General features: G+C 57.5%; 7 protein-coding genes across 7 annotated transcripts; 5 read left to right on the top strand and 2 right to left on the bottom strand.

Moving 5' to 3' along the window:
- Nucleotides 1-1,210: 1,210 nt before the first annotated feature.
- On the top strand, nucleotides 1,211-3,566 carry B0T26DRAFT_873685 (major facilitator superfamily domain-containing protein). Its single transcript, XM_060448006.1, has 4 exons — nucleotides 1,211-1,748; nucleotides 1,837-1,924; nucleotides 1,965-2,429; nucleotides 2,522-3,566. Exons 1-4 carry the CDS (start codon nucleotides 1,582-1,584, stop codon nucleotides 3,347-3,349), a joined length of 1,548 nt encoding a protein of 515 aa, XP_060294889.1. The 5' UTR covers nucleotides 1,211-1,581; the 3' UTR covers nucleotides 3,350-3,566.
- A 2,612-nt stretch (nucleotides 3,567-6,178) lies between these two features.
- Nucleotides 6,179-7,841, bottom strand: B0T26DRAFT_858267 (uncharacterized protein; the record flags this gene model as incomplete). Its single annotated transcript, XM_060447719.1, has 4 exons — nucleotides 6,179-6,422; nucleotides 6,500-7,253; nucleotides 7,309-7,525; nucleotides 7,602-7,841. 4 exons carry the CDS (start codon nucleotides 7,839-7,841, stop codon nucleotides 6,179-6,181), a joined length of 1,455 nt encoding a protein of 484 aa, XP_060294890.1.
- A 1,147-nt stretch (nucleotides 7,842-8,988) lies between these two features.
- On the bottom strand, nucleotides 8,989-11,704 carry B0T26DRAFT_366593 (major facilitator superfamily domain-containing protein). The gene is made up of 9 exons (XM_060434638.1): nucleotides 11,281-11,704; nucleotides 11,111-11,187; nucleotides 10,994-11,045; nucleotides 10,745-10,919; nucleotides 10,659-10,682; nucleotides 10,520-10,591; nucleotides 9,964-10,467; nucleotides 9,727-9,887; nucleotides 8,989-9,623 (listed from the first exon to the last, which is right to left on the bottom strand). The coding sequence occupies exons 1-9, from the start codon at nucleotides 11,467-11,469 to the stop codon at nucleotides 9,108-9,110; spliced, it is 1,770 nt and encodes a 589-aa protein (XP_060294891.1). The 5' UTR covers nucleotides 11,470-11,704; the 3' UTR covers nucleotides 8,989-9,107.
- Nucleotides 11,705-13,066: 1,362 nt separating this feature from the next.
- On the top strand, nucleotides 13,067-14,697 carry B0T26DRAFT_648874 (uncharacterized protein; the record flags this gene model as incomplete). The annotated part of the gene is made up of 4 exons (XM_060438038.1): nucleotides 13,067-13,236; nucleotides 13,541-13,979; nucleotides 14,116-14,336; nucleotides 14,421-14,697. 4 exons carry the CDS (start codon nucleotides 13,067-13,069, stop codon nucleotides 14,695-14,697), a joined length of 1,107 nt encoding a protein of 368 aa, XP_060294892.1.
- On the top strand, nucleotides 14,634-15,830 carry B0T26DRAFT_366651 (uncharacterized protein). The gene is made up of 2 exons (XM_060434639.1): nucleotides 14,634-15,037; nucleotides 15,106-15,830. Exons 1-2 carry the CDS (start codon nucleotides 14,740-14,742, stop codon nucleotides 15,753-15,755), a joined length of 948 nt encoding a protein of 315 aa, XP_060294893.1. The 5' UTR covers nucleotides 14,634-14,739; the 3' UTR covers nucleotides 15,756-15,830.
- Nucleotides 15,831-16,467: 637 nt separating this feature from the next.
- On the top strand, nucleotides 16,468-17,992 carry B0T26DRAFT_833177 (uncharacterized protein). The gene is made up of 2 exons (XM_060447492.1): nucleotides 16,468-16,999; nucleotides 17,251-17,992. The coding sequence occupies exons 1-2, from the start codon at nucleotides 16,546-16,548 to the stop codon at nucleotides 17,658-17,660; spliced, it is 864 nt and encodes a 287-aa protein (XP_060294894.1). The 5' UTR covers nucleotides 16,468-16,545; the 3' UTR covers nucleotides 17,661-17,992.
- A 2,270-nt stretch (nucleotides 17,993-20,262) lies between these two features.
- B0T26DRAFT_858276 (fungal-specific transcription factor domain-containing protein) lies at nucleotides 20,263-23,571 on the top strand. The gene is made up of 5 exons (XM_060447720.1): nucleotides 20,263-20,948; nucleotides 21,009-21,163; nucleotides 21,254-21,564; nucleotides 22,077-22,623; nucleotides 22,692-23,571. Exons 1-5 carry the CDS (start codon nucleotides 20,693-20,695, stop codon nucleotides 23,442-23,444), a joined length of 2,022 nt encoding a protein of 673 aa, XP_060294895.1. The 5' UTR covers nucleotides 20,263-20,692; the 3' UTR covers nucleotides 23,445-23,571.
- Nucleotides 23,572-24,371: the final 800 nt, after the last annotated feature.

Below are 24,371 nucleotides of genomic sequence, written 5' to 3' on the forward strand. Positions count from 1 at the left end.
GCCGTACATCCAAGATTCTGCCGTGTAGTAATTTACCTCTTTTTTACTACTACACGTAACCCAGCCCTTACCTTTCTACCGTAACCAACCTTCTTCAGCCACCAAAACATCGTCGGCGGCGCATTCAATCGATAATCGATATAGCTTCATTCTCTATCGTCCATAACGTCACGTAGTGCTAACTAGCAATAGAAATGGCCGCCCTTGAGGATCTGGGCGATCCGAGCGACTTTGGCGATCTTAGCGATGCGCCCGATGAAAATGCGCCGCCGCCACCACCACTCTCGAACCAACTGATTGCCCGGGTATTGGAAGGCGTGGATTAGTAATGCTGTCAGTTGTGGGCAGTTATGAGTAGTTGTGAGTAGTTGTAAGCAGGCCTGCAGTTTTTTATTGTGTTTTAGCCCCATGACGTAATCAAAGTTAAGCAAGCCAGATTTGCTTCTTATTTAGAGATTTGAACGATTTGAGCGAATCTACGGTCCTTAGCTTTATTTACTGCATTTGGAAGCATGTTGACGTTGGCGACGGCGGCGAGGTGCAATTGCACCGCAATTGCGGTGTTGCCAGGGATTGCGGTAATTTTGTCTGTAAAATGTGGTATTTTTCTGGGCGGTGAGCTGTAAAGCCTTGGCGCCAATGTACCTACAGTAAGTGGGGATGTTTTAACAGTAGCACTCACAGTTAATTCACAGCTTCTGTGGCGGGGTTGCCCTGCACATGACTGGGCACGTGGGAATTAGCCCCGCCCTGGGGATTTCGCCCACACATTTAGGGAGATTTCCTCCACAGTTAGTTAGCCAATGCACACATTGTCCACTCCCAGAGCTTCCACGAGTAATTAACACGCGAGGTGCTGCATCATGAAAACACTTCAGGCCATAGACTATGACTGATTCTATTTTGTCAATTACCCTCAATCAACAAAGCCCCGTGTTCGGTAGAGACCCAATTCATCATGTCCCACACACCTGCAGTGTGTTGGATTGGCTACATCGTACCAGCTGAATGGAGCCTAAAAGGATGTGTAGGCATCAAGGCCTACATACGGGCCGATCATCATTGGTGGCCTAATGAGTGGCAAGTTTGATCGAAAGGGCATTATTATTTGCCATCTACTTCGCCACTATGTCCATCTATAATAATGGCTCTCTGGCGAAGCCAGAGAGCGGGGGGGGGACAATCAATTCAATCAATTCTCAATATAATCCATCTGTGTGTCGAAGCCAACACAGTGTTACATTGTTGATGGAAGGCTGACATGCAGAACAGAACTCCGGCAAGATTCCCCGGAGGAGTAAGGGGGCGTGACAACCCCGGATAGCATCTTCTCGCGGAGCCGATATGTCCGCATAATGAATGCACCAATAATAGCGTAGAAAGAATCCGGGGCCGAGGGGGCGCCGCACGGTAATGGCGATTGAATGGCCAAACACATTCCTAGGCAAATAATAACAAGAGGCCGTCAGCACTTCAGCACTTCAGCACTTTGACTGTTTGACCCGAACAACCTTGATCCCCTCATTTCCAGCCTTCTGAACACAGAACCAGCACCAAACAAGGGAAAGCCTCACCAGCAGCATGGAAGCCAACGAGAGAACCCGTCTTCTCGCCGAAGATGCCGCCGGGATCGACGACAACAACGTCGTCTCGTGGGACGGGCCCGACGACCCAGAGAACCCCATCAACTGGCCAGAGCGCTCCAGATGGGGCCACGTCGCCCTGGTGTCGGCTCTCACCTTCCTAATGTAAGCCAGCACCAATTCCTTCCCCCATCACGGCCCCCCGCCCAGCCCACAGCGTCACCAACAAAACTGAACCCGTGGGGCATTCCAGGCCACTGTCCGTCCTGGCCCAGGCGATCCACTTCATGCCCCCGTCGGAGCTCAACCCGTTCCCGCTGCCGCTCCCCAGCCTCAACCCGGTGCAAGACCTGTCCCTGTCCCTGTCCCTGACACTGCAAGCCCAGCCCGCTCGGCGCGACCATGTTCGCGCCGGCCATCCAGCAGGTCACGGCCGACCTGCACACGAAGCCCGACAGCGTGCTGGCCTCGCTGGCCGTCTCCGTCTACGTGCTCGGCTGGGCGCTCGGCCCGCTGGCGCTGGCGCCGCTGTCTGAGACGCACGGCCGGCTGCCCGTCTACACGTGGAGCAACGTGCTGTACGTGGCCTGCACGGCGGCCTGCGCGCTGGCGCCCACCGCCGAGGCGCTCGTGGCCGCGCGGTTCCTGGCTGGCGCCGTCGGATCGACGCCCCTCGCCATCGGCGCCGGCACCATCGCGGATCTCGTCCCCGTGCAGAGGCGTGGCCTTGCCCTGTCGCTGTACATGTTCGGCCCCATCCTCGGCCCGTCCGTCGGCCCGCTCGCCGGCGGCTATGTGACCGACGCCCTCGGCTGGCGCTGGATCTTCTGGCTGCTCGCCGCCGTGGTACGCCGATCCGCCCGTCATCCTCTCGTGGCACGCATGTCGCATCCCTCGTACCCGCACTGACTTCCCGGCCACTGACTTCCCGGCTACAGTACGCTCTCGCGACACTGCTCCAGCTCGCCCTGATGCGCGAGACCTACCCCGCCACCATCCTGGCCGCCAGAACCGCGCGCCTGCGCCTCACACTCGGCACCACGCACCCACCACTGCGCTCCAAGCTCGACCCGGGCCTCACCCCCGCCCAGATCCTGCGGCGCGCCATCCTGCGCCCCGCGAAGCTGACGCTCACGTCCCCCGTCGCGTGGCTCTCGTCCCTCGTCTCCGCGTACGTCAACGGCGTCGCGTTCCTGCTGCTGACGACACTCCCCGTCCTCCTGCAGTCTGTGTACGGCTTCTCGCCGCGCGCCGTCGGGCTCGCGTTCGCGGGCTACGGCGCCGGCAACGTCGCCGGGCTGGCGGCGTTCAGCCTGACATCGGACCGGCTGGTGCGCCGCAGCGCCGTTGCGGGACGGCCGACGCCCGAGCACCGCCTCGCGCCGGCCGTCGCCGCGCTGCCGCTGATTGCGGCTGGCCTGCTGGGCTGCGGGTGGAGTGCTGCCACGCGTGTGCACTGGGCGTGGGTCGTCGCCGCGTCGGCGCTCGTCGGCGCGGGGAACGTGCTGTTCTTCTCGGCCGTGGTTGGGTACCTGATTGATGCCACGGGGCCGTATGCCGCGAGCGCGATTGCGGCGAACACCGTGTTGCGGAGCGTCGGGGGCACGTTGCTGCCGCTGGCCGGCGCGGGCCTGTATGCGGCGCCGCTGGGCTGGGGCTGGGGCGATACGCTGCTCGCCGCCGTGGCGCTGGGGCTGACGCCGGCGATGGCTTGGCTTTATTTCAGGGGTGCTGCGGTAAGGGAGAGGTTTCCCGTCAAGTTGTGAGCAGGCGGATGTTTGACCGTGGTGAGTTGCTGTGTAGAGACAAGAGAGCACGGTTTTAGGGGATCTAGTCTGTTTAGATTGTGATTAGAGACACAGAAGTATTGTGATTAGAGACATGGAAAGTTTATGGCGTGCAGGTTCAGTTTCCCGGTAAAAATTCGCTGCGGTTCTTGGTGGGCTGAGCTATGCTTCGAGGTGACGGTGAATGGGGCTGTGCAGAGAGGTGCTCAGAGCGAGAATCGCTATATGGCCATATCGATAAGCAGTGTGGCCAACAACAATCAACATTGATAAGCTATCAATCGATAACGATAACAACGGTTATCAACACTATCAACAGAGGCTCACAGACCCACTTTTTTACCCCTCCCCCCTCCATCCCTCATTACTCCTGTCATTTTTCCTATATCTACAGCATCAAACCCTTAGTCTTTTCGTTCAAGATGTCAGACTCTATTCTATCGAATGGTTCGACGAATTTTCCCTCTAGTACCGGGACTGGGACCGGGATCAGGACCAAAGGCCGTCAGAAGAGGGCTGTCGCCACATGGGACCATTCTCGACCACCAAAGCCGGACGAACCCAAACACATCGGCAAGCATCTTGTGTGGTATTGCAAATACTGCCCTGAATACCGCTGTATAAGCACAACTGCAGCACGAGGCCATCTTGTGTCACATCATGGTATTCTAGTCGACAAGGTTGAACGAGATCAGCAGCTACCCAGTCCGGCTTCGATACCCTCGGCCTCCTCCGTTCATCAGCTACATCAGCTACAAGAGCGAATCAACAAAGCTCTTCTCCAACTCATTGTACGGCACAACCTCCCTTTTCGAGCTGTCGAATGGCCAGCGATGCGCGCAGTTTTGTCTCTGGGACATCCTGAGGTTGAGAAAGGGGTTATCTCCAGTCATTCATCGGTCTCGAACAAGATTGACTCTCTCTGGCTGTCTGCGAAAGACGACCTACGAATGCGCCTCCAATCGTCTATCTCGATGATCCATTTCGTGGCTGATATCTGGACCTCACCAAATCGCCATCTTTTCCTCGGCATCTGTGTCCATTTTGTTGACCGAGAGACATCTCAACTGGCACGAGTCCTTCTTGGCCTCCGGCCAATTCTCACCCATCGTGGAGACGAACAAGCGGCGGAAATCTTCCAGGTCTTCGAAAGCTTTGGGATCGTCAACAAGATTGGGTATTTCATTGGAGATAATCACCCATCGAATGACGTTCTCTGCCGATCGCTTGAATCGAAATTCGCCTTGCCATGGAATGCTTCACAACACCGGCTTCGATGTACCGGCCATGTCATCAACCTTGCTGTACAGGCCTTTCTCTTTGAGACTTTCGATGACGACAGCGACAGCGATCGGCAAACACAATGGAGGCAGCGAGGCCCTCTCGGCAAGCTGCACAACATCGCTGTGCATATCCGTGGCTCTCCTGCTCGAAGTCGAGAATTCGGTCTACTTGCTGGTCGAGGTCTCCCTCTCGATAACGAGACCCGATGGAATAGCTGGTATACCATGCTCAAGGTTGCAATCGAGATCTCTGGCTCAATTCATACGTATCTGGAGAAGTGGCTTGACGACCTTCGCGACGATTATCTCGACTTGGACGACTGGGGCTATCTCAAGGACATTGCAGCATTCCTCGCTCCTTTTCATCGCGCAACACTCGCGACTCAAGGCCACAGCGGAACACTTGATGGTGTGCTTCTCTCGATGGATATTCTGGTTCAGCATTACGACAAATCCCTCAAGCGTTTTGCGAAGTCACCACTTCAGTCAAATATCGTACGAAGTTGGCAACTATTTGACAAGTATTACGCGAAGACAGAAGCAGTTGTGGTGTATGCTGCTGCACTTATCCTTCATCCATCTCGTCGACTTACATACATCAAGAAGAACTGGAAGAAGGAGTGGCAGAAGCCAGCGTTCACAGGGGTCAAGAAGCTTTGGGAGTTGTACGAAGACCGGGATGTCATCGAAAATCCTCAGATTGACGAACCTGATCTCGATGAGTACGACCAGATCGCAAGAAAGCTCGAGGCTATTGATATGCAAGACAGCAACGAGTACGAATCGTACACACGAGAGAAAGCGATCCCAATTCAGATGTCTGCACTCAACTGGTGGCTAGCGGAGGAGCGACGTACAACTTGGCCAAGGTTATCGCAAATGGCGATTGATATCTTATCGATCCCTGCGATGAGCGACGAACCTGAAAGGGTCTTTTCAGGTGCACGGAGGACGATTTCATGGGATCGAATGCAGCTAGGAGTGTCTACTATTGAGAAGACGCAATGCTTGAAGAGCTGGTTTGCTTCAGGGATTATTTCTGAGGGGGAGGAGGGAGAGGGGGGGGAGGAGGTGGGGGGGGACGGCGGCGTACAGGGGTCCGAATAGTGGCAGGGGTTCTGTTGATAATTTTTGACAACGTTATCAACCTGTTGTTATTGGTTGATAGTGTTGTTGGCCACACTGTCGATAAGTGCTGTGAAGCTGTGGGTAGGTAGAGGAAAGAACAGTCCTCCGTTCACGGACAGAGTGGTTTCAGATGTAATTTCTGGCTACGCTGAAATTACAGGATTCTAGTGCAAGAAATTGGGCATTGGAGAGCTTGCAAGTGGGCCCACGCCAGTTGTGACAGAGAAACGCAGGTGAAAGAATTTCATGTCTCGATTCAAGTACCCAATTCATGTCTCGATTCAAGTACCCAGTTCAAGGACCCAATTCAAGTACCCAATTCAAGTACCCAATCAGACACCTAGACCTAGACTTTTACGGCCACATAAACACCTCCAATCACCACAGCCAACAGCACCTAGTACAGCGGATTCGGAGTCCCAAACAGGTGGTGGGGATCCCAAATCTGCTTCAGCACGCGCAGCTTTGCCAACTTCCTGGCGCCATACTTCGCCGCCGGCCCCTCGTCTCCGTGGTCGTAATTGACGTACATGTGCGGCGTGCTGAAGCCGCTTGTGGCCTCAAACATGGCCCGCCAGGATTTCGAGGCGACGTCCACGTCACCTTCGATCGAGTTGTTCGTGTAGGTATTGCTGAAAAGCCTGCAGAGACACAGTTAGAATAGCCACACTTGGAATGGCAGGATCAAATCAGAGTCAAGGGACGTTGCAATACTCACAGATACGTCTTAATGTCCCGCCACGGGTACGCCGTCGCCGTGTCGGGCGTCTGGCCCATGACGACGTTGCTATATCGCTGGGCGACGACGACGGCAGCGTACGAGGGGTGGGCCTTGGCAAACGTGTCGAACTCGCCAAAGAACTTTGAAAAGGTGGCCACGTCCGTCCTGCCCAGGCCAACGTGGTACGGGTTCTGGCGGCCGCCGTCGTTGCAGACGCCCGTGGACAAGACCTTGCCAAACAGGTCGGGCGTCGTCAGGTTGCGCACCACCTTGGCCAGCGGCCCCAGCGCGTCGAACTTGTCGAGAAACGGCTGGGCGTCGGCCACGGGGCCAAAGTAGATGACGGCCACGTTGACCCGCGACTCGCCGGCGGTGCGGTTGAACGTGGCCGACACGAACAGCGCCAGCTCGGGCGGGATGTAGCGGTCGAAGGACGCCACCGCCGAGTACACGGACACGTTGGCCGCCGGCGGGAACGAAAACTGCCCCAGCACCACCCGGCCGCTGTTGGTGTAGTCGTGCACCTCGAACGTGGCCTCGGTCACGATGCCAAAGTTGGTGCCCGCGCCACGCAGCGCCCAGAAGAGGTCGGAGTTTACCGTCTTGGAGGCCTTGACCAGGGCTCCAGAGGCCGTGACCATCTCCACGCTCTCCAGCGAGTCGATGACGAGGCCGTGCAGGCCCTGGAACGCCCCAATGCCGCCGCCGAGAGTGGCTCCCATGACACCCACGCACCACGTGTTGCCCGTTTCTGCGTGTCCTGTTAGCGCAGCCATCACATCGCGTTCCACTAGTTGAAAACTTACGCAGCTCTTTCCCGACGGCGAAGAGCGGGTCGAAGACGTCTCCGAACTTGGTGCCTCCGCCGACGGTCATGCGGCTCGCTGCCACGTCTATCGACACGCTGTTGAAGTGGGCCAAATTGATGTTGAGGGCGTTTTGGACGTCGCCGTAGCCCGTTGCAGCACCATGGCCCGCGTTGGTGGCGAGAAACGGGATCTGGTGCTGGCCGGCAATCTTGACCTGCAGGTTGCTCAGTCAGTACCCAACCGAAAAGCGAACGTGGGAGAGAAAACGGATCAGCAGCAGGCGGCCTTACAATCTGCTGGATATCGGACACGGTTGCGGGCTTGATGGCAGCCACATAGGTCGGGGCTTCCCACGTCGACCAGCGCGGCCCAACGACACTGGCGAAGCCTGGGTCGGAAAACGCCGCAATTAGTGTCCCCGACGAAACATGAGGGCCGAACAGTGCCGTGGCGTTGAAGCTGCTCCCGCTTCCCGGAAATGCGGTTGCGGTTGCGGCGAATGCCAAGGCGGACAGGATACGCGGGGCCATGCTGGAAGGAGAGTCGGGTTCCAGTCACAGGATCTGTCTTGCAGCAACGTGACACACTCGCTGCCTGCGTCACTGGCTCCGGGCTCTCTTTTACGTGCCTTCACGACTACTAATTAACGAAGACGCAGTGTACTATACTAGGCGTTGTGTGTATGCACCCCGGGCCTTCTGGCTGCACGCACAAGGAGTCCCGTTCCAGAGAGTAAGACCTGCGAGTCTCGCATCCTACCTGTCCAAGCCAGTGAACCTGCCGATTTGTCCAGGGACGACATGGTAAGAATTTAGCGTCCTTCTCAAGCCGATGGCTCATTCGCCAACTTCTCCGGACCGACTGCGGAATGTTTTTCCCCACGCAGAAGATCTGCATGTAACCTCCCTGTCTTCTCTCCGATTGGCTAGCTGAGAGCAAGTCCATGTTAGTTGGTGTCCGGGCCGGGCCGCCAAGTCCGTGTTGTTTCTCCGGTACGAACCCCCTGACTTTCCCGGCCCCAGCGAATGACAAAACTCCACAACTCTCGTGATGCGGCCGAGGCAGACTCCGTAGTAAATCCAAAGGCGTCGAGGTGGTTGGTATGGCTCACCGGGGATGCGTGTGCTAGGACGACAGGCAGCTGGTGTTTAGTGGCAACGCTGGCCCCTGACCTGCAGCAAACAGCGGAAATCCTGAAGAGAGAATGGTCCGTGTGTTCTGGCGAATGCGGGATGAGGACGAAGATTCCTTGGGAGAAATCTAAACAATGTTTTTCAGAGAGTTCGTGTTGCCTTCCAGAGAGTTGGTGTTGCTTCCTTTTATGCTGTGTATCGCCAAATGGCTGCCTTTGTAGAGTTTTCATGTTTTAATGTGGCGGACAATTCTACTTGAATATATCAGCCATTGACAAAAGGCGTCTTCCATCCCGAGACATTGTGCTGATACTGGACAAACTCGCAGCTGAAATAGTCAGACTTGTTATTACTCATGCTTCCACGGCCAAGTTCTATGAGGCCAAAGTAGCCAGTTTGGAAAGGATTGGTTGCGCGCCACTCTAGCTGTTGAACAAGACAAAGAAATGTGCACCTATTTCCAATTTCCAAGTGCCTCCTAGGCCTTTTCCCCTATCTGCACCCCCCTTTATGTGCGTCGCCACGCATTGATGTGTCCTATCGCCATTTGGACACGAGGAAGACCCATATTCCCTCCAGAACAAAATTAGCAAAGAAACCTCCCCAGTTGGACTCCACAGCCGCCTCACTGCCTCCGGGATATAATTCTCGGGTTCCTCAGAATTAGCCTGAGAGGTCACCCGAGTCGCTGCCTCCGGGGCCATGCTCCTTGGATGCCTCACGGTTAGCCCGGGAGGCGGGAACTGCGGATGCAGCCTCGCTGTCTCTGGGAGCTTCCTTCTCGGAAGGCGCGGGAGCCGCAGCCGCAGCAGCCGCCGCGCCGCCGTCCTTTTTGCGGATGTCCTTGAAGCCCATTCCGAAAGCCGACAAGAACACGACCACACCCACGCCAGCAACGAGATAGAAGACGCGGTCGACGCTGTCCGAGTAGGCCTTGAGCACGCCCGGGAGATCCTCGGGGGACACGATGTCACGGAAGCGCCGCGCGCCGGCGCTGATGACGGCCTCGGTGCTGACGCCCGGCGCATCGTGCGGCAGAAGATTGCGCAGGCTGGCATCGAAGACGACGTTGTACAGCACGAGGAAGATGGACGGGCCCATGTACTGGGCCCAGACGATGAAGGCCATGGCGGCGGTGAGCTCCTTGGGCGATACCGAGTTTTGCGTCGCGACGATGGGCTGTTGATAGGGGTTGTTAGTCCGAAGAAGCCAAGAAAAAAGAGAGGCCGTCCGAGTTTCGGGCCTTAAAGCGTGCAGAGTGAAAAAAACAAAGGCCACATACCATCTGCAATCCCGATCCCAACCCCACACCCATGAGGATCTGGTAGCCGACACGCTTGCCGAGCGAGGTGTCCTCCTGCAATGTTGAGAACAAGCCAGTAGCTATGGACACAAGCATGCCGGAGAAGATGGAGAACGGCGGGATGCGGCCAATCTTGGTGACTATACCACGAAGAATCTACGGTTAGCTAGCCAATCACAAACTTGGACCGTCAAAGGGAAGAGGGACGACACGTACCAAGAACGCCAGAGCCAATAGCAAAGACGAGCTGCGGGAATATTGTCGGCAGGAGATTGACGCCGCTCAGGACGGCGTTGAGGTCCTTGACGGCCTGGAAGTAGATGGGCAAAAAGTACGAGACGCCCAGCAGGGTGGACATGAGGAAGCCGTAGTTCAGGGCGCTGGCCCAGATGGTGCGGCGGCGAATGATGGAGACGGGAAGCAGGGCGTCGTCGCCCTTGCGGTAGTTCCAGAAGGCCCACACGATGAAGGTGGCGCCGGCCCCGACGAACAGGCCGATGACCTGCGACGAGTTCCACGCGAACTGGTTGCCGCCGTACTGCAGCGCCAGCAGCAGCTGGATGACGGCCGGCGCGAATAGGGCGAAGCCGAACAGGTCGAGATGGTGGTGGATCCGGGGCAGGACTGACCACGCCTTGGGCTTGGCCGTCTGGTCGGGGATGTGCACTAGCGTGATGGGGCCGGCCACGAGAGCGCCGAGCGGCAGGTTGATGTAGAAGCCTGTGAGAATAAGTAAGCTTGCTTCTTCACAACACGAAGGATTGCCACTTACTCCATCGCCAGGTGTATCCAGAGGTAAATGCGCCTCCGATGACGGGTCCGAGAACCGTGCCAAGTTGAGCGACTAAAAGAAACACCACATGGTCAGCAGCCGGCCACGTGTCCAAGGAAGACGAATCTGGTGCACGTACTTCCCATGACCATTCCGATCAAAGCTGTTTGAGCAACGTGGTTAGCAAAAGAAGTGTAGAATGGCAGCTACTAGCATTGGACTCACCGGGACGTCTCTCGATAGGAACCGAGCTGGAGACAATGTTGATGGCGCCGCTAAGCAAGCCCGAGGCGCCGGCGCCGGCAATGGCGCGGCCAACGATGAGCATGTTGGACGAGGTGGCAGCACCGCAGAGCACCGAGCCGATCTCAAAGACGGCGAAGAAGGTCAACCACGACCACTGGAGATTAGGCGGCAGTTAGCTCCTGCTTGCCCTACACGTCAGGTGCCGGCACCAGGGGAGTGAAACCATACCTTGAGGCTGAACACGCTGAAGATCTTTCCGGTCAGGGGCTGGAAGGCCGCGCTAATTTCGAGCCACTGGTTAGCACTGGGCTGAATAATCCTCGCGAAAAGATCGAGGGCACATACCTTCCGAGAGTGTAGGCGCTGGCATACCAGCCGACGTCGGTGAGCGAGTGGAAGTCGGTCGTGATCTGGGGGACCGCCTATATGGAGGTATTAGCACGAAAACGGCGCCAGATTCACAACTTGTCCAAGATGCTTGGCGGAGAGGGAGAGGGCTCGCGAGGCGCGCTTACGGTGCTAACGACGGAGGTGTCCAGCAACATCAGGAAGCAGGCGAGGATAATGGCGACCATGACGAGGACCAGCTTGGTGCCGGCGAGGTACTTGGGGCCTGGGACGGCGTCGCCCTTGCCAGCCTCGGGGTTCCGCTCAGACTGCGGAGTCGGAGGGGCCGCGTCGGCGGCCTCGGACTGCTTGTCCATGGTGTGGGTTGTTCGCTGCAAATATTGACGGTGCGATGCTTGTCTTGGTTACGCGCAAGTGTGCTGTTTGGCGATGAAGTGACACTGGCTCTGGTGTCTGCGCGTGATGAGAGGTTGTGAATGTGTGCAGTCGAAGGTGGAGTGTGTGCAGTCGAAGATGGATTGTGTGCTGTGTGCAGTCAAAGGTGGAGAGGCTGGAATGGGGTGCGTGCAAGCAGCAAAATAATTTGAGAATTTGGCACTTATGGAAGAAAACTCCAAAGGCTCAGAAAATGGTTGGTGGCTTGCACTCGACGGCACGGCACCGTGCACTCTTCACAGGAAGCTTCAATTGCCAACTGAGGGAACCAAATCGTCATTAATTAGAATACTCCGGACGCGTTCATTAATAATCACCCTGTTTTGGACACCAGAAGTCCAAAGAAGCTGCGTTGCAAAGAAGCTGCGTTCTAAAGAAGCTGCGTTCCATGTCTAGGTAATTATCAGCGGAACCGTCAGGCGGAGTTGCCGTGGTGAAGAGACATCGGATGAGAGAGAAGGGAAATATTTCGAGGCGGGCTCTGCTCCAGTTGGAAATTCGTCAAGGAGTTGTTTGGTAATTAGTCATGTGCATAAGTGTACCTCCGTTCAACGGGGCCTACGGGCAGCAGCTCACCTTTTCGAGCCCAACGGGCTGGCTGCGGCAGATGCCCAAAGGTGCATGCCTCGGGACGCAATGCGGGAAGATGATCCCGAGAACAAACAAAGGGGGAGGCACGAGCAGGAACAGGGAGCAGGAGCAGGAGCAAGAGCAGGAGCAGGAGCGGGAACGGGAACAGGAACAGGAAACAGGAGCAGGAGCAGGAGCAGGAGCAGGAGCAGGAGCAGGAAGAACCGGAAATTCCGGCGGCTTGTAAGCCGGGCGCTGACAAATGTGGGGCGCCTGACAGCCGAGCCAGCTGATTTGCCACCACTAGGGCCCATGGGGTACAAAGGACCCCTGCAACAGGGCCGCCGGAATTTCCGTGTCCGGCGGGCGCCCGCCACCGTTGAAATTGGGGGTGTCCCCCAACACCTCGACGTCCCTCGACGTCAGAGGCTCGTGTGCCTGCCTCCATCCAATTCGGCGCCTCCATCCAACTCGGCATCCGGCTCCATCCTGTCGCCTCTGGCTACCAACTGCCCGCCCGACCACCGTCCTCTCCGTCCTGGTCCGTTCGCTCTCAGTGACAGTAACAGCCGCAGCTGCAGTCTTATTCAGAGCACGAGATCTGCTTCCCGATTGGCAATTCATCGGCTCGTCTTAGTCCGGGCACCGATCGCGAGAGCACTGTACTGCACAGCTCTGCACTGTTCTGCACAGCTCTGCACTGTACTGCACAGCTCTACACTGTACTGCACAGCTCTGCGCTGTACTGCAGTCGTCTCCGTGGATTGCAGATTGCAGATTGCGGATTGCGGATTGCGGATTGCGGACTGCGGATTGCGGACTGCGGACTGTGGAGTGAGCGAGGTTGAACACAGATCGACATTATCCCGGCCCCCAAAGTCGCACGGCACTGCGCTGTGCTGCGCTGCTACCGTCGCCGGCTCTTGGGAGCTGCGCCGTCACATCATCATGGCAACCGGTCATGCATATGCGGTAGTCCCAGGACTATCGCAACAGCAGCCGTTACCGCAATTGCAACAGCAGCCAATACAGGTCGTGGTAAGCGGGAGAGCGTGCACAAACTGCGCTCGTGTCAAGTGCAAATGCATCTACCGCGCCGACGTTGCTGGCTGTGAAAGGTTGGACCGCCATTTCCTTGATCTTGATCAGAGTCTAGCTTGTACTGTGGGTCGGGTCCTGTCCTCGTGGTTTTGGTTAAAATGTTGGCAATCCGAGTTGTTTCTGTCATTGACCCTGTCATTGACCCATATTGCTTCTAATCATGAAAATCTGTCGTTTGCCGTTGTTGTTTTTGGCGCCAACAACTACATATGGCCCCCGTACCCACACCAAAACGCCGTGAATGCATCCGCCGGAGTCACCTCCCGCTCGTCACAAAGAATGCGGCAAGAGAGGAGCTGTGTTGACATTAGGTGTTGCTAGGTGCCACCGTCTTGGCAAGGACTGCACGTCGACTCGTCCCGCGCCGAGGCGCCCCCCGAGACGTCAGACCCAGCAAGATGCAAGCTGGCGTGCCGCGAGGTTGGAGGAGAAGCTGGACGACCTGGTGTCGTTCCTGAGGACACAGCGGGACTCGGTCCCGAAAGATTCAAGAGAGCTGGACAACCACGACGGCACCGACGAGGAAAGCAACAGCAACAGCGGCGAGGACGACGACGAGCCCGAGCTCGACACCCCCAACACGTCTGCACCATCCTCGTCGGCCCCCGCAACAGCCGCCTACACCCCAGAAAAGGACAAGGCCGGCCCGTCTCCCGCCCCTGCAGCAGCAGGCCGGGTCGACCAGGAGTGGTCCTTTCCTGACGAGCCGCCTCCGGCGGAGGCTGAAGAGTGCCTCAAACAGTTCCGCGCCGACACTATAGTGAGCTACCCTCCCCAAGAGCTGCCCTCCAGAACTGGCCCACCCAGAGCTGGCCCACCCAGAGCTGGCCCACCCAGGGCTCCAAAGACCTGCTACCGCCGATGTCCCCTATACCGCAGCTTACGATGACTTGCAGCCTTTCTTCCCGTACCTGGACCTCCCTCCCTATGTCACGGCCCAGCAAATGCGAATCTACTACCCCTTCCTGTGGCTCAATATCATGGCCACGGCCTCAGTCTCACCGAAAAGACGCTTTGCTCTGGCCGAGCAGGCAAAGAACATCATTATACAGAAGGTTGTCGTCGAGCGACAGAAGAGCGTTGATCTGCTCTTGGGCTTGATAACCTTTCTCAGCTGGTCAGTTCAGCGGCATTCTGCATCTCTCTCGCGGGCTTTCCCACATGCCTTTATCGTTACTTATTCGCTCGCCTGTCTTGCTAGGTCGTATCTCTACCCCGGGGCCAAGCCTTATACCGCCCTGTTCTCTCAGCTCGCCGTTACCCTGATCTGCGACCTCGAGCTCCACCGGCCCTCGCGCCCACATCATGCTTGCAACACGGCAAAGGAGGACGTAGATGGCGGCAACTCTTTTCTCCTTCCGGAACACTCATCAACAAGGCCCACTCTGCTTGAGAGGCGCGCTGTGTTGGGGGCGTACGTGTTGACTTCTACGTACGTTGCCACATCTTCTCTCCTACCGCGCCTTCCTCGAGCGTAGCATGCATTGAGAGCCCCGCCCCTCTGACATGACGAACCTGACATGATGAGCCCTACTTCTAGAATATCGAACATCTTCAAACGAGCCGACGGACTCCGCTGGTCCCCCTGGCTTGACGAGTGCCTCAACCACCTGGCCGAGAGGGGTTCGGGCACAGTCGACCAAGACGAGATCCTCATAGCCCAAGTGCGGGTGCAGCTGGTCATTGACCAGTTGTACAGTGCCCCGATGCCTGTGATGAGCGCCGGACAGCCTCCGACACAATACGTGTCGTGCCTTCAGGCACGGCTGCGCGAGATCACGGCCAGACAGGCGGCTAATGCCGCGACCGCAAGCAATCGTGGGTTTTTTTCCCATCCCTGCGCGGCTTTGTTGTCCTGGCTCGTGGCGCTGACTGTTGTTTCCTAGCTATGATGCTCATGTTGGTCTCCTTCGCCGACCTGCTCATCTACGAGCCACTGCTCAGCAAAGCCCCGGGTAGCGCCACCAACACGGCGAGCTGGAACGACCCCAGCATGTCGCGGTTCCAAGTGTACCACGGGGCGCTTGTGGCAATAAAGGGCTGGCTCGACACGTTCATGTCGACGCCCTTGGTGCTGTTCCGCAGCATGACGTTATCATCATACCACCAGCTGGTGTCAGTGCTGGCGTGCCTCTTCAATCTCTACACGCTGCAGGACGCGGCGTGGGACAAGGGCCTCGCGCGTAAGACGGTCGACCTGCTGGCGACGTGCGACGCCGTGATCGGCGTCTTCAGCCGCCTCAAGGCCGCGCCCGCCATCATCTCGCGCGAGTTCGGCGAGGACGACGCCTTCTCGTGGGGCCTGACGATCCTGCAGCGCATGAAGGGCCGCTGGCAGGTCCAGCTCGCCGAGGGCGGCGGCGGCGGAAGCAGTGGCTTGGGCGGCGGCGTGGCCGCGCAGGACCCCGTCATGATGGACTACGCTGCTGTTACTGCCGCGCAGGGCCAGGGCGTGATGGCGTCGATGGGCTACATGGGCAATATCTACGACGAGACTGCGCTGTTTGCCGATGCGTTTACCACGAGCTGGGAGTGATGGGGAGTGAAGGGGCTGTACATTAACTACATTTTGCATGATTATTCCACAATTCATGAATTATGACGATGCGCGAAACCCCTGAATGGATACGAGAACACTAGTTGTTCGCTCCTTGTTTTTACCTCTGGAACCCATGTATACTGCTTTTATCTCGATGTCAGGAGGCAATAGAATGACGCTTGGAGGGTTTCCGGGGATGTGTGTAATCCGTCGGCGATAGATCCAACTGTGGAAGTGGCTCCGAGTAGTATACGAAAGAGAACGTGTTTAATGACGTCTATAGCAAAGAAAGGTGTGACGCGGCGATACTCAAACAGCATGGCCAAACAGCACGGCCAAATAGCTGGCATATAACCACGTATATTATCCGAAGAAAAGGGAACTGGAGATATGCAAGACTGAGACATGCATACTGAAACATGCACCAATACCAGCGGCGTGTATGGATGTGGGTGGATGAGGGTACCGCTGCGACTTTGTATCTCCGGGCAATCTCGGAGTTACTCAGCGTCCAAGGAGGGCCAGACCAGCAGCTCCCGTATAATTAGCAACCTAACCTAACGCACTGAAACATATAACAACCCACCCGACAATTAATAGAGCAGCACCACGTGCAGCCCAGCAGCTCATTGGATCCCACGTCCCCGGTTACCCACACGTCCCCGGTTACCCACACGTCCCCGGTTACCCACCCTGAGACACTTGTTTCCTATTTATTCCCCTTGGGGGTCTCCAACCTTAAGTTGACGAACCTCAACGCAGCGCCACACCTCCATAATAGCCCACAATGACAGCAACTTGCCCCCCTCAGAAAACCGTCCTCGTGACCGGCTGCAGCGACGGCGGCCTCGGCGCCGCGCTAGCGCTGGCGTTTGCGCGCCAGAACTTCCGCGTCTTCGCCACGGCGCGCGACCCCGCCAGGGTAGCAACGGCAAGCAGCCACGCCAACATCGAGGTGCTGCGGCTTGACGTAACGTCGGCTGAGTCCATCGCCGCATGCGCCGCAGAGGTGTCCGGCAGGACGGGCGGCCGCGGGCTCGACGTGGTCGTCAATAATGCGGGCGCCATTTTCGTGCTGCCGCTGCTCGACACGGCCGTGGCTGATGCCAGGCGGCTGTTCGAGGTCAATGTCTGGGGCATGTTGGCGGTCACCCAGGCGTTCGCGCCGCTGCTCATCACGGCCAAGGGGACCGTGTTGAATATCTCGTCGCTGGCGGGCGCGGCGAAGATGGCGTGGCAGGGTATGTTGTGTGTTTTCTTCCCCTCTTTTTTTCCTTTTTCGCGTCGGCTCGAGGAGCGAATTTTCCACAGGTGGCGGAGGCGTGTGCTACGTCGTGTGTGACCTACAGTGGTTCTTGCCCCTTTGGTTTATAATTCTGGCTATGGGATCCCGCCTTATTTCACTAGCGCCCTTTTTACGAGGCGTGCTTATTTATTTCTGCCGCCTCTGATGAGGATCACGCTAAGCCGACATTATATGATTTCCCGGCAGGCGCATACAACAGCTCCAAAGCCGCCATGACATTCCTTTCGGAGACGCTGCGCATCGAGCTGCGGCCGCTGGGCGTGCGGGTGGTGACGGCCATGGTGGGCGAGGTCGAGACGACGCTGTACGCCGGCGCGGCGGCGGTCGGATCCTTCTCTCTGCCCGCGGGCTCGCGCTACAGGCAGATCGAGGCCGTCATTGGCAGGCAGGCCCGGGGCGAGCTGCAGGCGAGCAACGAGCGCGCAGAGGTCACGGCCGGCAACATTGTCAGGGACGTGCTCTCGGGAACAAACGGACCGATTTGGCGCGGCGGCGTCGCTGGCTTCGCCAAGTACGCGACGTGGCTGATGCCGGCGAGGCTGTTTGAGTGGATCTTGCACAAAGATCGGGGTGTTTATGATCTGAACCAAGGCTAGAGACGTTGCAGCAGGAATGCCTGTGTTTTGCGAGACGGAGCGGGAATAGTCTAGGTTATGAAATTTACCGAGCGGAGGATTTTGTCCTACAGTCCCCGCAATGTCGTCGTAGTCTTGTCTAAGTGTAACATGCAGGATCCCGACATTCGGCTGTGCTACTACTGCGTGATTACACAGCACATTACAATCTGCAGCACATTACAGTCTGCAGCACATTACAATCTGTAGCACATTACAATCTGCTTGTTGCCGTTCTGCATTGACAAGCTGCCTATGCAGGCCAGAGCTTCATTGATCCCTGGCCAAAGAGGAACGCTAAGCTCCGAAATCCGAGTATTCGGACTTGCTACGGGGCTGTTTCGGGACGGGTTTGAGCCGAAAAGAAAAAAAAAAAACAGAACTCCTACACGTGTAAACATACTTAAGCCGCCCCAGGGCTGCCAAGACACGATCCGTCTCCGCCAGCGCCTCTAAACGACGTGTCGATAAAGGCTGCCGATGACGTTGTCTCGGGCCGTGATCGGTGGTACGACAGCAATGTACATCTGCGCCCCAACGGATTTTATTTTGCGGCCCTCGATACACAGCTGCGATACGGCGATGCGCACATGCCGACGTCCCAAAGTGGGAATAACCGATACGGAGAACCGGCCGTGCCTGACGCCGCTGACGAAGTGTTGTGGCCAGGAACGGCTAGGCGGCTGGTCTGACAGCCGCCGGGCGAGGATTGCCCCGCAACCGCACGGGACGCGAGGGTTCGGAGCAATTGCGGGTAGATAGCGATAAAACGGGTGGGAGAACGAGGAAGTGAATTGGAGGCAAGTCTGCGCCGCCCGCCCAAGCAAAAAATGCTCAGGGCTGGCTGAAGGGATGGTCTGGCTGACGGGATGGTCTGGCTGACGGGACGGTCTGGCTGACGGCCCCCTAAGGTACTTATGAAGCGAGAGGAACCAGAAATCAAGGAAAATCTTCACAGACGTGCATTTGACGGCGCACCAAAACACGCCAAGGTGCAGCGTTAGGTCGGGCGACGACTCAGATCCCTTACTGAGACGTTGGAATTGAGATTGGCGCTACCCTCCATGTTCTGGGTCGCAGACTCTGCTCGCGATTTCATCACTACGTTTGCCACAAGACCCCCGATTTTATCGCTACGTTTGCCACAAGACCCCCGCGTTTGTGTCGATCTAAGGTAAGGTTATCTGCGCCCCCCCGCCGCCAGTGTTTAAAGGGCAGTCTAGCAGAGCCTAAGCCAGCCAAGCCGGGCCGAACCGGATCCCCTTCCTTCCCTTTGCCGCCGTTCGGATAATTCCTCCGTCAACCTTGGCCAACAGCAGGGGGGTCTTGGCATCACGTCATCTGTGCGGCCGAAACAGGCAGTCTTCCAGCTTGCACAGGGTCGGACGCCACAGAGGTTGTACAGCATGCATGTGCAGAGCCCCCCTTTCTTGGAAAGGCTTGGTGGGTGGTGCAAGGAGCCAAAGATAAGCATTGGCAAGGGCCAGTGCGTTTCGGGCAGGCGTGCTTGTGTATACTATAGTATGGGTGTCGATTCCGTGTCCATGTCCCTGTGACTATAGTTGGGTGTCGATTCCGTGTCCATGTCCCTGTGACTATAGTATGGGTGTCGATTCCGTGTCCATGTCCCTGTGACTATAGTATGGGTGTCGATTCCGTGTCCATGTCCCTGTCCCACTATTATTTGTACGGGTAGAAGTGCTTTCTTGGTCGCTGCACCAAGCCAAATTTGGTCGGTAAGCACCGTGCATCTCGCGTCGCGTCGGTGAGCGTGCGTGGGTGAGCGTGCGTGGGTGGGATCGATTACGGCCGCCACGTCGAGGCGAGGGAGGGGAGGGAGGGAGGAGAGGAGAGGGAAGGGAGGGTAGGGAGTGGTTGGAGGGGAATGGGGGAGGGAGGGGTTGGAGGGGCAGGGGAGGGGGAAGGGTAATAGATGGATGGGATTCATTCAGGGGCTAGCGTGGCCAAAACCCCAACTGCTGCTCTGCTGCAACGCCACTAAGCGCAACCGACCCAGGCGCGCCAAGAGCCTGTGCAGCCAATTGCAGTGACATAAAGGCTCTGTAGACGTGACACGGCGCTGGCCGGCATATTCCGCCTGCTTCCAGTAATCAGACGGAATATTGGTCGTTGGCAGCAAGCAGAGATATGGCCCTTTGGCTTTCCTCATCAGCATCAGCAAGCACCTCGCGGTAGGTAGCAAGGCACCTCGAGGTAGGTAGCGAAGGGGAAGGAGCTTACCGCCTCAGCTCCGGGCCTCTGAGCCCGAGCCAGTACACGTATCAACATTACGATGGATGGATCTAGTGGCGCTACGTCGAGGGGCTAGGTTAGAGGTTGAGGGTGGCAGCCAAGCTAGCCAAAGCCAGCCAAGCCAGCCAGCCAGCCACAGCCAGCCAAAGCCAGCCAAAGCCAGCCAAAGCCAGCCATCTCCACGTTCGCTGAATGTCCGGTTGCGGCAAAGCAGTCTTATTCTCCATCGCGCAGCGGCCGCTTTCCAAGGTTTCCAGACGCCACCACTTACAAGAGGCAGGCACCCTGTCAAGCTAGCTGCTCTCGCAGACAATGTAATGCTTGTTGCCTCCCTGTATTGTTGCCTCCATGTATTGCTTATTGGCTGACTGCCGGACACGAGCAAAAACGATAGGACAGCTCCGTGAAGGATGAACATCCCATCCCCCCCCGAAGCTCACTCACTGTTTGGTCTTGTGGGGGAGTGAGGCTGCCTAGGTGTACTTGGCACGATATAAATCCCGACACGAGAAGCCCTAGTCGCGGCTCAGGAGCGGGCGTGCATCGTGTTAGTTATCGGCCGTAGCTTATCTGCATTCCATCTTCCATCCACACGTGCTCAATGCAGTCCCTCGTATCTCTACTGATCATCTGGAGCCAGAATCATATATCCCGCCGCCTGCTTCTAGAACTACCCTCTCGAAGACCTTGGCCCACCTCGATCATCGTGTTTCGCAGCTCACCGTCTTTTTGCCCTTCAGAGCCCCAGGCTAGCCTAGACGATGCCGTCGACAACGGCTGCCCCTCCCGCCGACGGAATCAACGCCGGCTCCACAAGGGAGGGAAACAAGTCCGCAAAGTCGGGGCGCCAGAACCCCGGGCCGGCGTGCCAGCACTGTCGAATGCGCAAGTTCCGCTGCGATCGCCAGAGGCCATGCGGGGGATGCGTCGACGCAGGCCTCCGGTGCCGCTTCGACCCGACTCCGCCCCAGAAGGGGCCTAAGAAGGGCCATCTGAAGCTCTTGAGATCCAGGATTGGTAAGCAGCCGCCCGTCGATGGCGGCAAACAAAACGAGATCTGACCGTGGCGGGCTTCAGCGGCTCTCGAGCGGAAGATGGGAGAGACGCCCGAAGAGGACCAAGACGACCATCTCGACCCGCGCAAAAGCCCCGGGCCCATCGAGGTGCGGCTGGACCTGGACGACGAGTCCGACTACGGGGACGGAGACGGAGACTGGGACTCGGGCCCTGCTGTCGTGACGCACGCCGCCAGCGACTCGTCCCAGACGCACCAGCGCTCGAACTCGGCGCCATCTGCTGGCGACGTCTCTCCCACCCACCAGCCGTCGCAGACACAGATACCGACACCTGTGCGAGCAGCAGTGGCGGCCGTGTCCAGCACAGCAGTGGCGGTGACGACGTCTGCCGCTGCAACGGCCCTGGCAGCAGCAATGTCGGACATCGACACCATGCTCAGTCTCCACATCGACATCCCCCCGTTTCAGACCTCCATGCCCATGAGCTCGCCCACTTCCATAAGCTCCATCACGCCCTCGACCAAGAACTTTCCCGGCCACCATCCCGTCTTCCTCGGGCCGACGCCGCCTGCCGCGGCCCCGAGCATGGCTATACCGCCACTGATACGCACTGACCTGTATGTGAGATTGCTACTACGTCCGAGTCCAGTTTGTTTTTTGTGTGTGCGGATCGCCCCGTGCCTGTGGTGGAAGCGGAGCCAGAAGTTCGGACTACACATGTTCAAGTTCTATGATTTATTATTTCATGATTTATTATTTCGTGATTATCGTTTCGTGATTATCATTTCATTATCGTTTCGTGATTATCATTTCATTATCATTTCATTATCATTTCATTATCATTTCATTATCATTTCATTATCATTTCATTATCATTTCATTATCATTTCATTATCATTTCATTATCATTTCATTATCATTTCATTATCATTTCATTATCATTTCATTATCATTTCATTATCATTTCATTATCATTTCATTATCATTTCATGATTACCATTTCATTATCATTTTATGATTACCATTTCATTATCATTTTATGATTATCATTTCCCTCTTGATTACACTCGATGCTTCCCAGTCTCCCTTGCCACGGTACTAACTGCGGCCGCTGTCGAGCGGGACAAAGAGACCAGCTGTACTTCGACCGCGTGCACGTCTTCATCCCGATCCTGCACCGGCGGCGGTACTTTGCGCGGGGGCGGCCCGGGGCTGGCGCATCAGCATCCTACGCGTGCCTGCAGGCGGCGATCCGCACCCTAGCAGCAGCACTGTCGTCACAGTTCAACCACCTTCGCCACGACCTGTACCACGACGCGCTGCGGCGGCTCAACCACCCGGCGTCGTGCGCACCCGGCGGCGGGTCCGCCGAAGACGACGAGACGCGCCGCCTCGAGTTGGCGCAGGCCTGGATTCTCGTTGCCATCTACGAGTTCATGCAGGGCACCGTGCAGCGCGCCTGGACCAGCGCCGGCCTCGCCATCCGCATCGTCCAGCTGATGCGCCTGCACGACGTCGACGGCGGTGCTGCTCCCGCCCACCTCGACATGGGCGTCGACGACCCCAACGCCTTCGTCGACAGGGAGGTCAAGCGCCGCGTCTTCTGGGTCGCCTTCTGCCTCGACCGCTTCAGCTGCGTGCTGGAAAAGCTGCCGCTGACCCTCGACGAGAAAACAGTGTGTTGTCCCCCCCCGTTCCCCCCAGCTTGCCCACTGAACCAGAGTCTCACGTCGAAACCACCAAGATCCTCACCCGCCTGCCCTGCCCGGAACAGGCCTTCCAGAGCCAGACCCCCGTCACGATGCCGTTCCTCTCGGACCTCGACGCGGCGCCCGACTCCATCTCTCTGCAGTCACCATTCGTCGACAGCATCGTGTTCACGGCCATCTGGGGGCGCGCGCTGTGCCACCAGCAACAGTGCGCCGCGGAATCCGCGCGCGGCGGCCCCGCGGCCGAGGTCTGCCGGCGCCACGTGCAGCTGCACGACCTGCTGTCGTGCCGCATGCTGCACTTTGAGCGCAGCTACACGGCCGCGTCGGTCGAGGCCGACTCGCTGCTGCTGTTCACGAGCATGGTGGCGCAGGTGTCCGTGCTGGCGCTGGCCGACGCCGCCGACCTGATCCCGGCCGTCGCGGCTGGGTACGCCGACGTCTTGGCGCTGGGATATGCGTGGCGCGGCCCTGCCGCCGCGAGAGAGATTGCCCGCCTCGCCGAGTATCTCCCGCAGTTTAGCCTGTTCAAGGTGCACCCCTTCACGCCCATCCCGCTGTTCCTGTGCCGCCAGCTGCTGCTCAAGCTCGGGCCGCGCGACGGCGCGCTGGACGGCGACCTGGGCGTCATTACCCGCACGCTGGAGGAGCTGCGTGAGGTCAATCAGCTGTGCCAGGAGAAGATGGACGTCGGCATGGCGCTGGAGACTATGTGCTATCACCCGGGGTTCTTGGACGGCGCGGATGGTATGCTGAGTCCCTTTGACAAGGACATGATGATGTTATGATGTTATAGATTTTACTTACTTGGGGTGGCTGGACGGGACGCCACGTGTAGATGCACATGGAAGCGTAGAATAGATATATACCAACCATTACAGCTAATGTCGGGTCCGCGCCCTTGGGTTGTAGATCCTCGTTGTGGTCCGTTCATGGTGCGGCGTTACTGCGCCAGACACTCCGACTCATTGTTTCGACCTGGGCCGGGGAAACTGGGGGCAAGAGCCTGTTGGAGCGTGTGCAAGCGTCCGTTGGAGCGTGTGCAAGCGCCCGTTGGAGCGTGTGCAAACGCCCGTTGGAGCGTGTGCATCTGCGTCTCTGTACGTGACACAAACGTAATGGAGAGCCTACTTTTGCTCTTTTCCCTGTCTCACTCACACTCGCTGTCCGGAGAGTGACGTTCCGCGGGTGTCCCGAGCAAGCGACCTTCAACGCTCAATGGCAGATATTGATGGATTAATTATCCAACTTCTGCTCCGGGCGTTCTCAAGTTTCCATAGTGGCACAAAGCACAACTCCCGAGTCCCAAGATCGCGAGGCGCAGCTGTCCAAACAAGCTTTCGCCAAGCGGCCAAGGGCTTGGAAGGGCTTGGAACGTCTTGGAACGTCTTGGAACGTCTTGGACGGTCTTGGAAAAGTTTTATCCGCATCTTCGACATTGAGCGCGGTGATTCTATAATTACTGTTTGCAGAGGCTCAGGAATACGCGCTATGTCCTGTGATTTCTCACGGCCCGGCGATTTGAGGGGGCTTGGACTTGCTGATTGTCGACACCGCCCTGGGTTAATCAGTAAGACTAAGGGGTACATGCACGACCTTGAGCTGTCCCCTCGTAACTGCTCATCAGGCGGGCTGCTGTCTGCTCTGCCTGTCACTATGGCGAGAGCGAATGGTAGTGCTCTGTTCGCCCGTTCGCCCGTTCGCTCTAACGTCGA

The sequence above is a fragment of the Lasiosphaeria miniovina genome (assembly GCF_030549165.1).
Source record: "Lasiosphaeria miniovina strain SMH2392-1A chromosome Unknown B0T26scaffold_5, whole genome shotgun sequence".
Lineage (NCBI taxonomy): Eukaryota > Fungi > Ascomycota > Sordariomycetes > Sordariales > Lasiosphaeriaceae > Lasiosphaeria > Lasiosphaeria miniovina.

Bases quoted from the DNA above. Each gene is read 5' to 3' on its own strand.
- B0T26DRAFT_366651 (XM_060434639.1), top strand. From the start codon at position 14,740: ATGATGAGCCCTACTTCTAGAATATCGAACATCTTCAAACGAGCCGAC. The intron at 15,038-15,105 runs GTGGGTTTTTTT...GTTGTTTCCTAG, and splicing joins TGCCGCGACCGCAAGCAATC to CTATGATGCTCATGTTGGTC.
- B0T26DRAFT_858276 (XM_060447720.1), top strand. From the start codon at position 20,693: ATGCCGTCGACAACGGCTGCCCCTCCCGCCGACGGAATCAACGCCGGC. The intron at 21,565-22,076 runs GTATGTGAGATT...AGCGGGACAAAG, and splicing joins CCACTGATACGCACTGACCT to AGACCAGCTGTACTTCGACC. The intron at 22,624-22,691 runs GTGTGTTGTCCC...GAAACCACCAAG, and splicing joins TGACCCTCGACGAGAAAACA to ATCCTCACCCGCCTGCCCTG.
- B0T26DRAFT_873685 (XM_060448006.1), top strand. From the start codon at position 1,582: ATGGAAGCCAACGAGAGAACCCGTCTTCTCGCCGAAGATGCCGCCGGG. The intron at 1,925-1,964 runs GTGCAAGACCTG...TGACACTGCAAG, and splicing joins CGCTCCCCAGCCTCAACCCG to CCCAGCCCGCTCGGCGCGAC. The intron at 2,430-2,521 runs GTACGCCGATCC...TCCCGGCTACAG, and splicing joins TCTGGCTGCTCGCCGCCGTG to TACGCTCTCGCGACACTGCT.
- B0T26DRAFT_833177 (XM_060447492.1), top strand. From the start codon at position 16,546: ATGACAGCAACTTGCCCCCCTCAGAAAACCGTCCTCGTGACCGGCTGC. The intron at 17,000-17,250 runs GTATGTTGTGTG...ATTTCCCGGCAG, and splicing joins GGCGAAGATGGCGTGGCAGG to GCGCATACAACAGCTCCAAA.
- B0T26DRAFT_366593 (XM_060434638.1), bottom strand. From the start codon at position 11,469: ATGGACAAGCAGTCCGAGGCCGCCGACGCGGCCCCTCCGACTCCGCAG. The intron at 10,920-10,993 runs GTATGGTTTCAC...CCTAATCTCCAG, and splicing joins TCAGCGTGTTCAGCCTCAAG to TGGTCGTGGTTGACCTTCTT. The intron at 10,683-10,744 runs GTGAGTCCAATG...TTGCTCAAACAG, and splicing joins TCCTATCGAGAGACGTCCCG to CTTTGATCGGAATGGTCATG.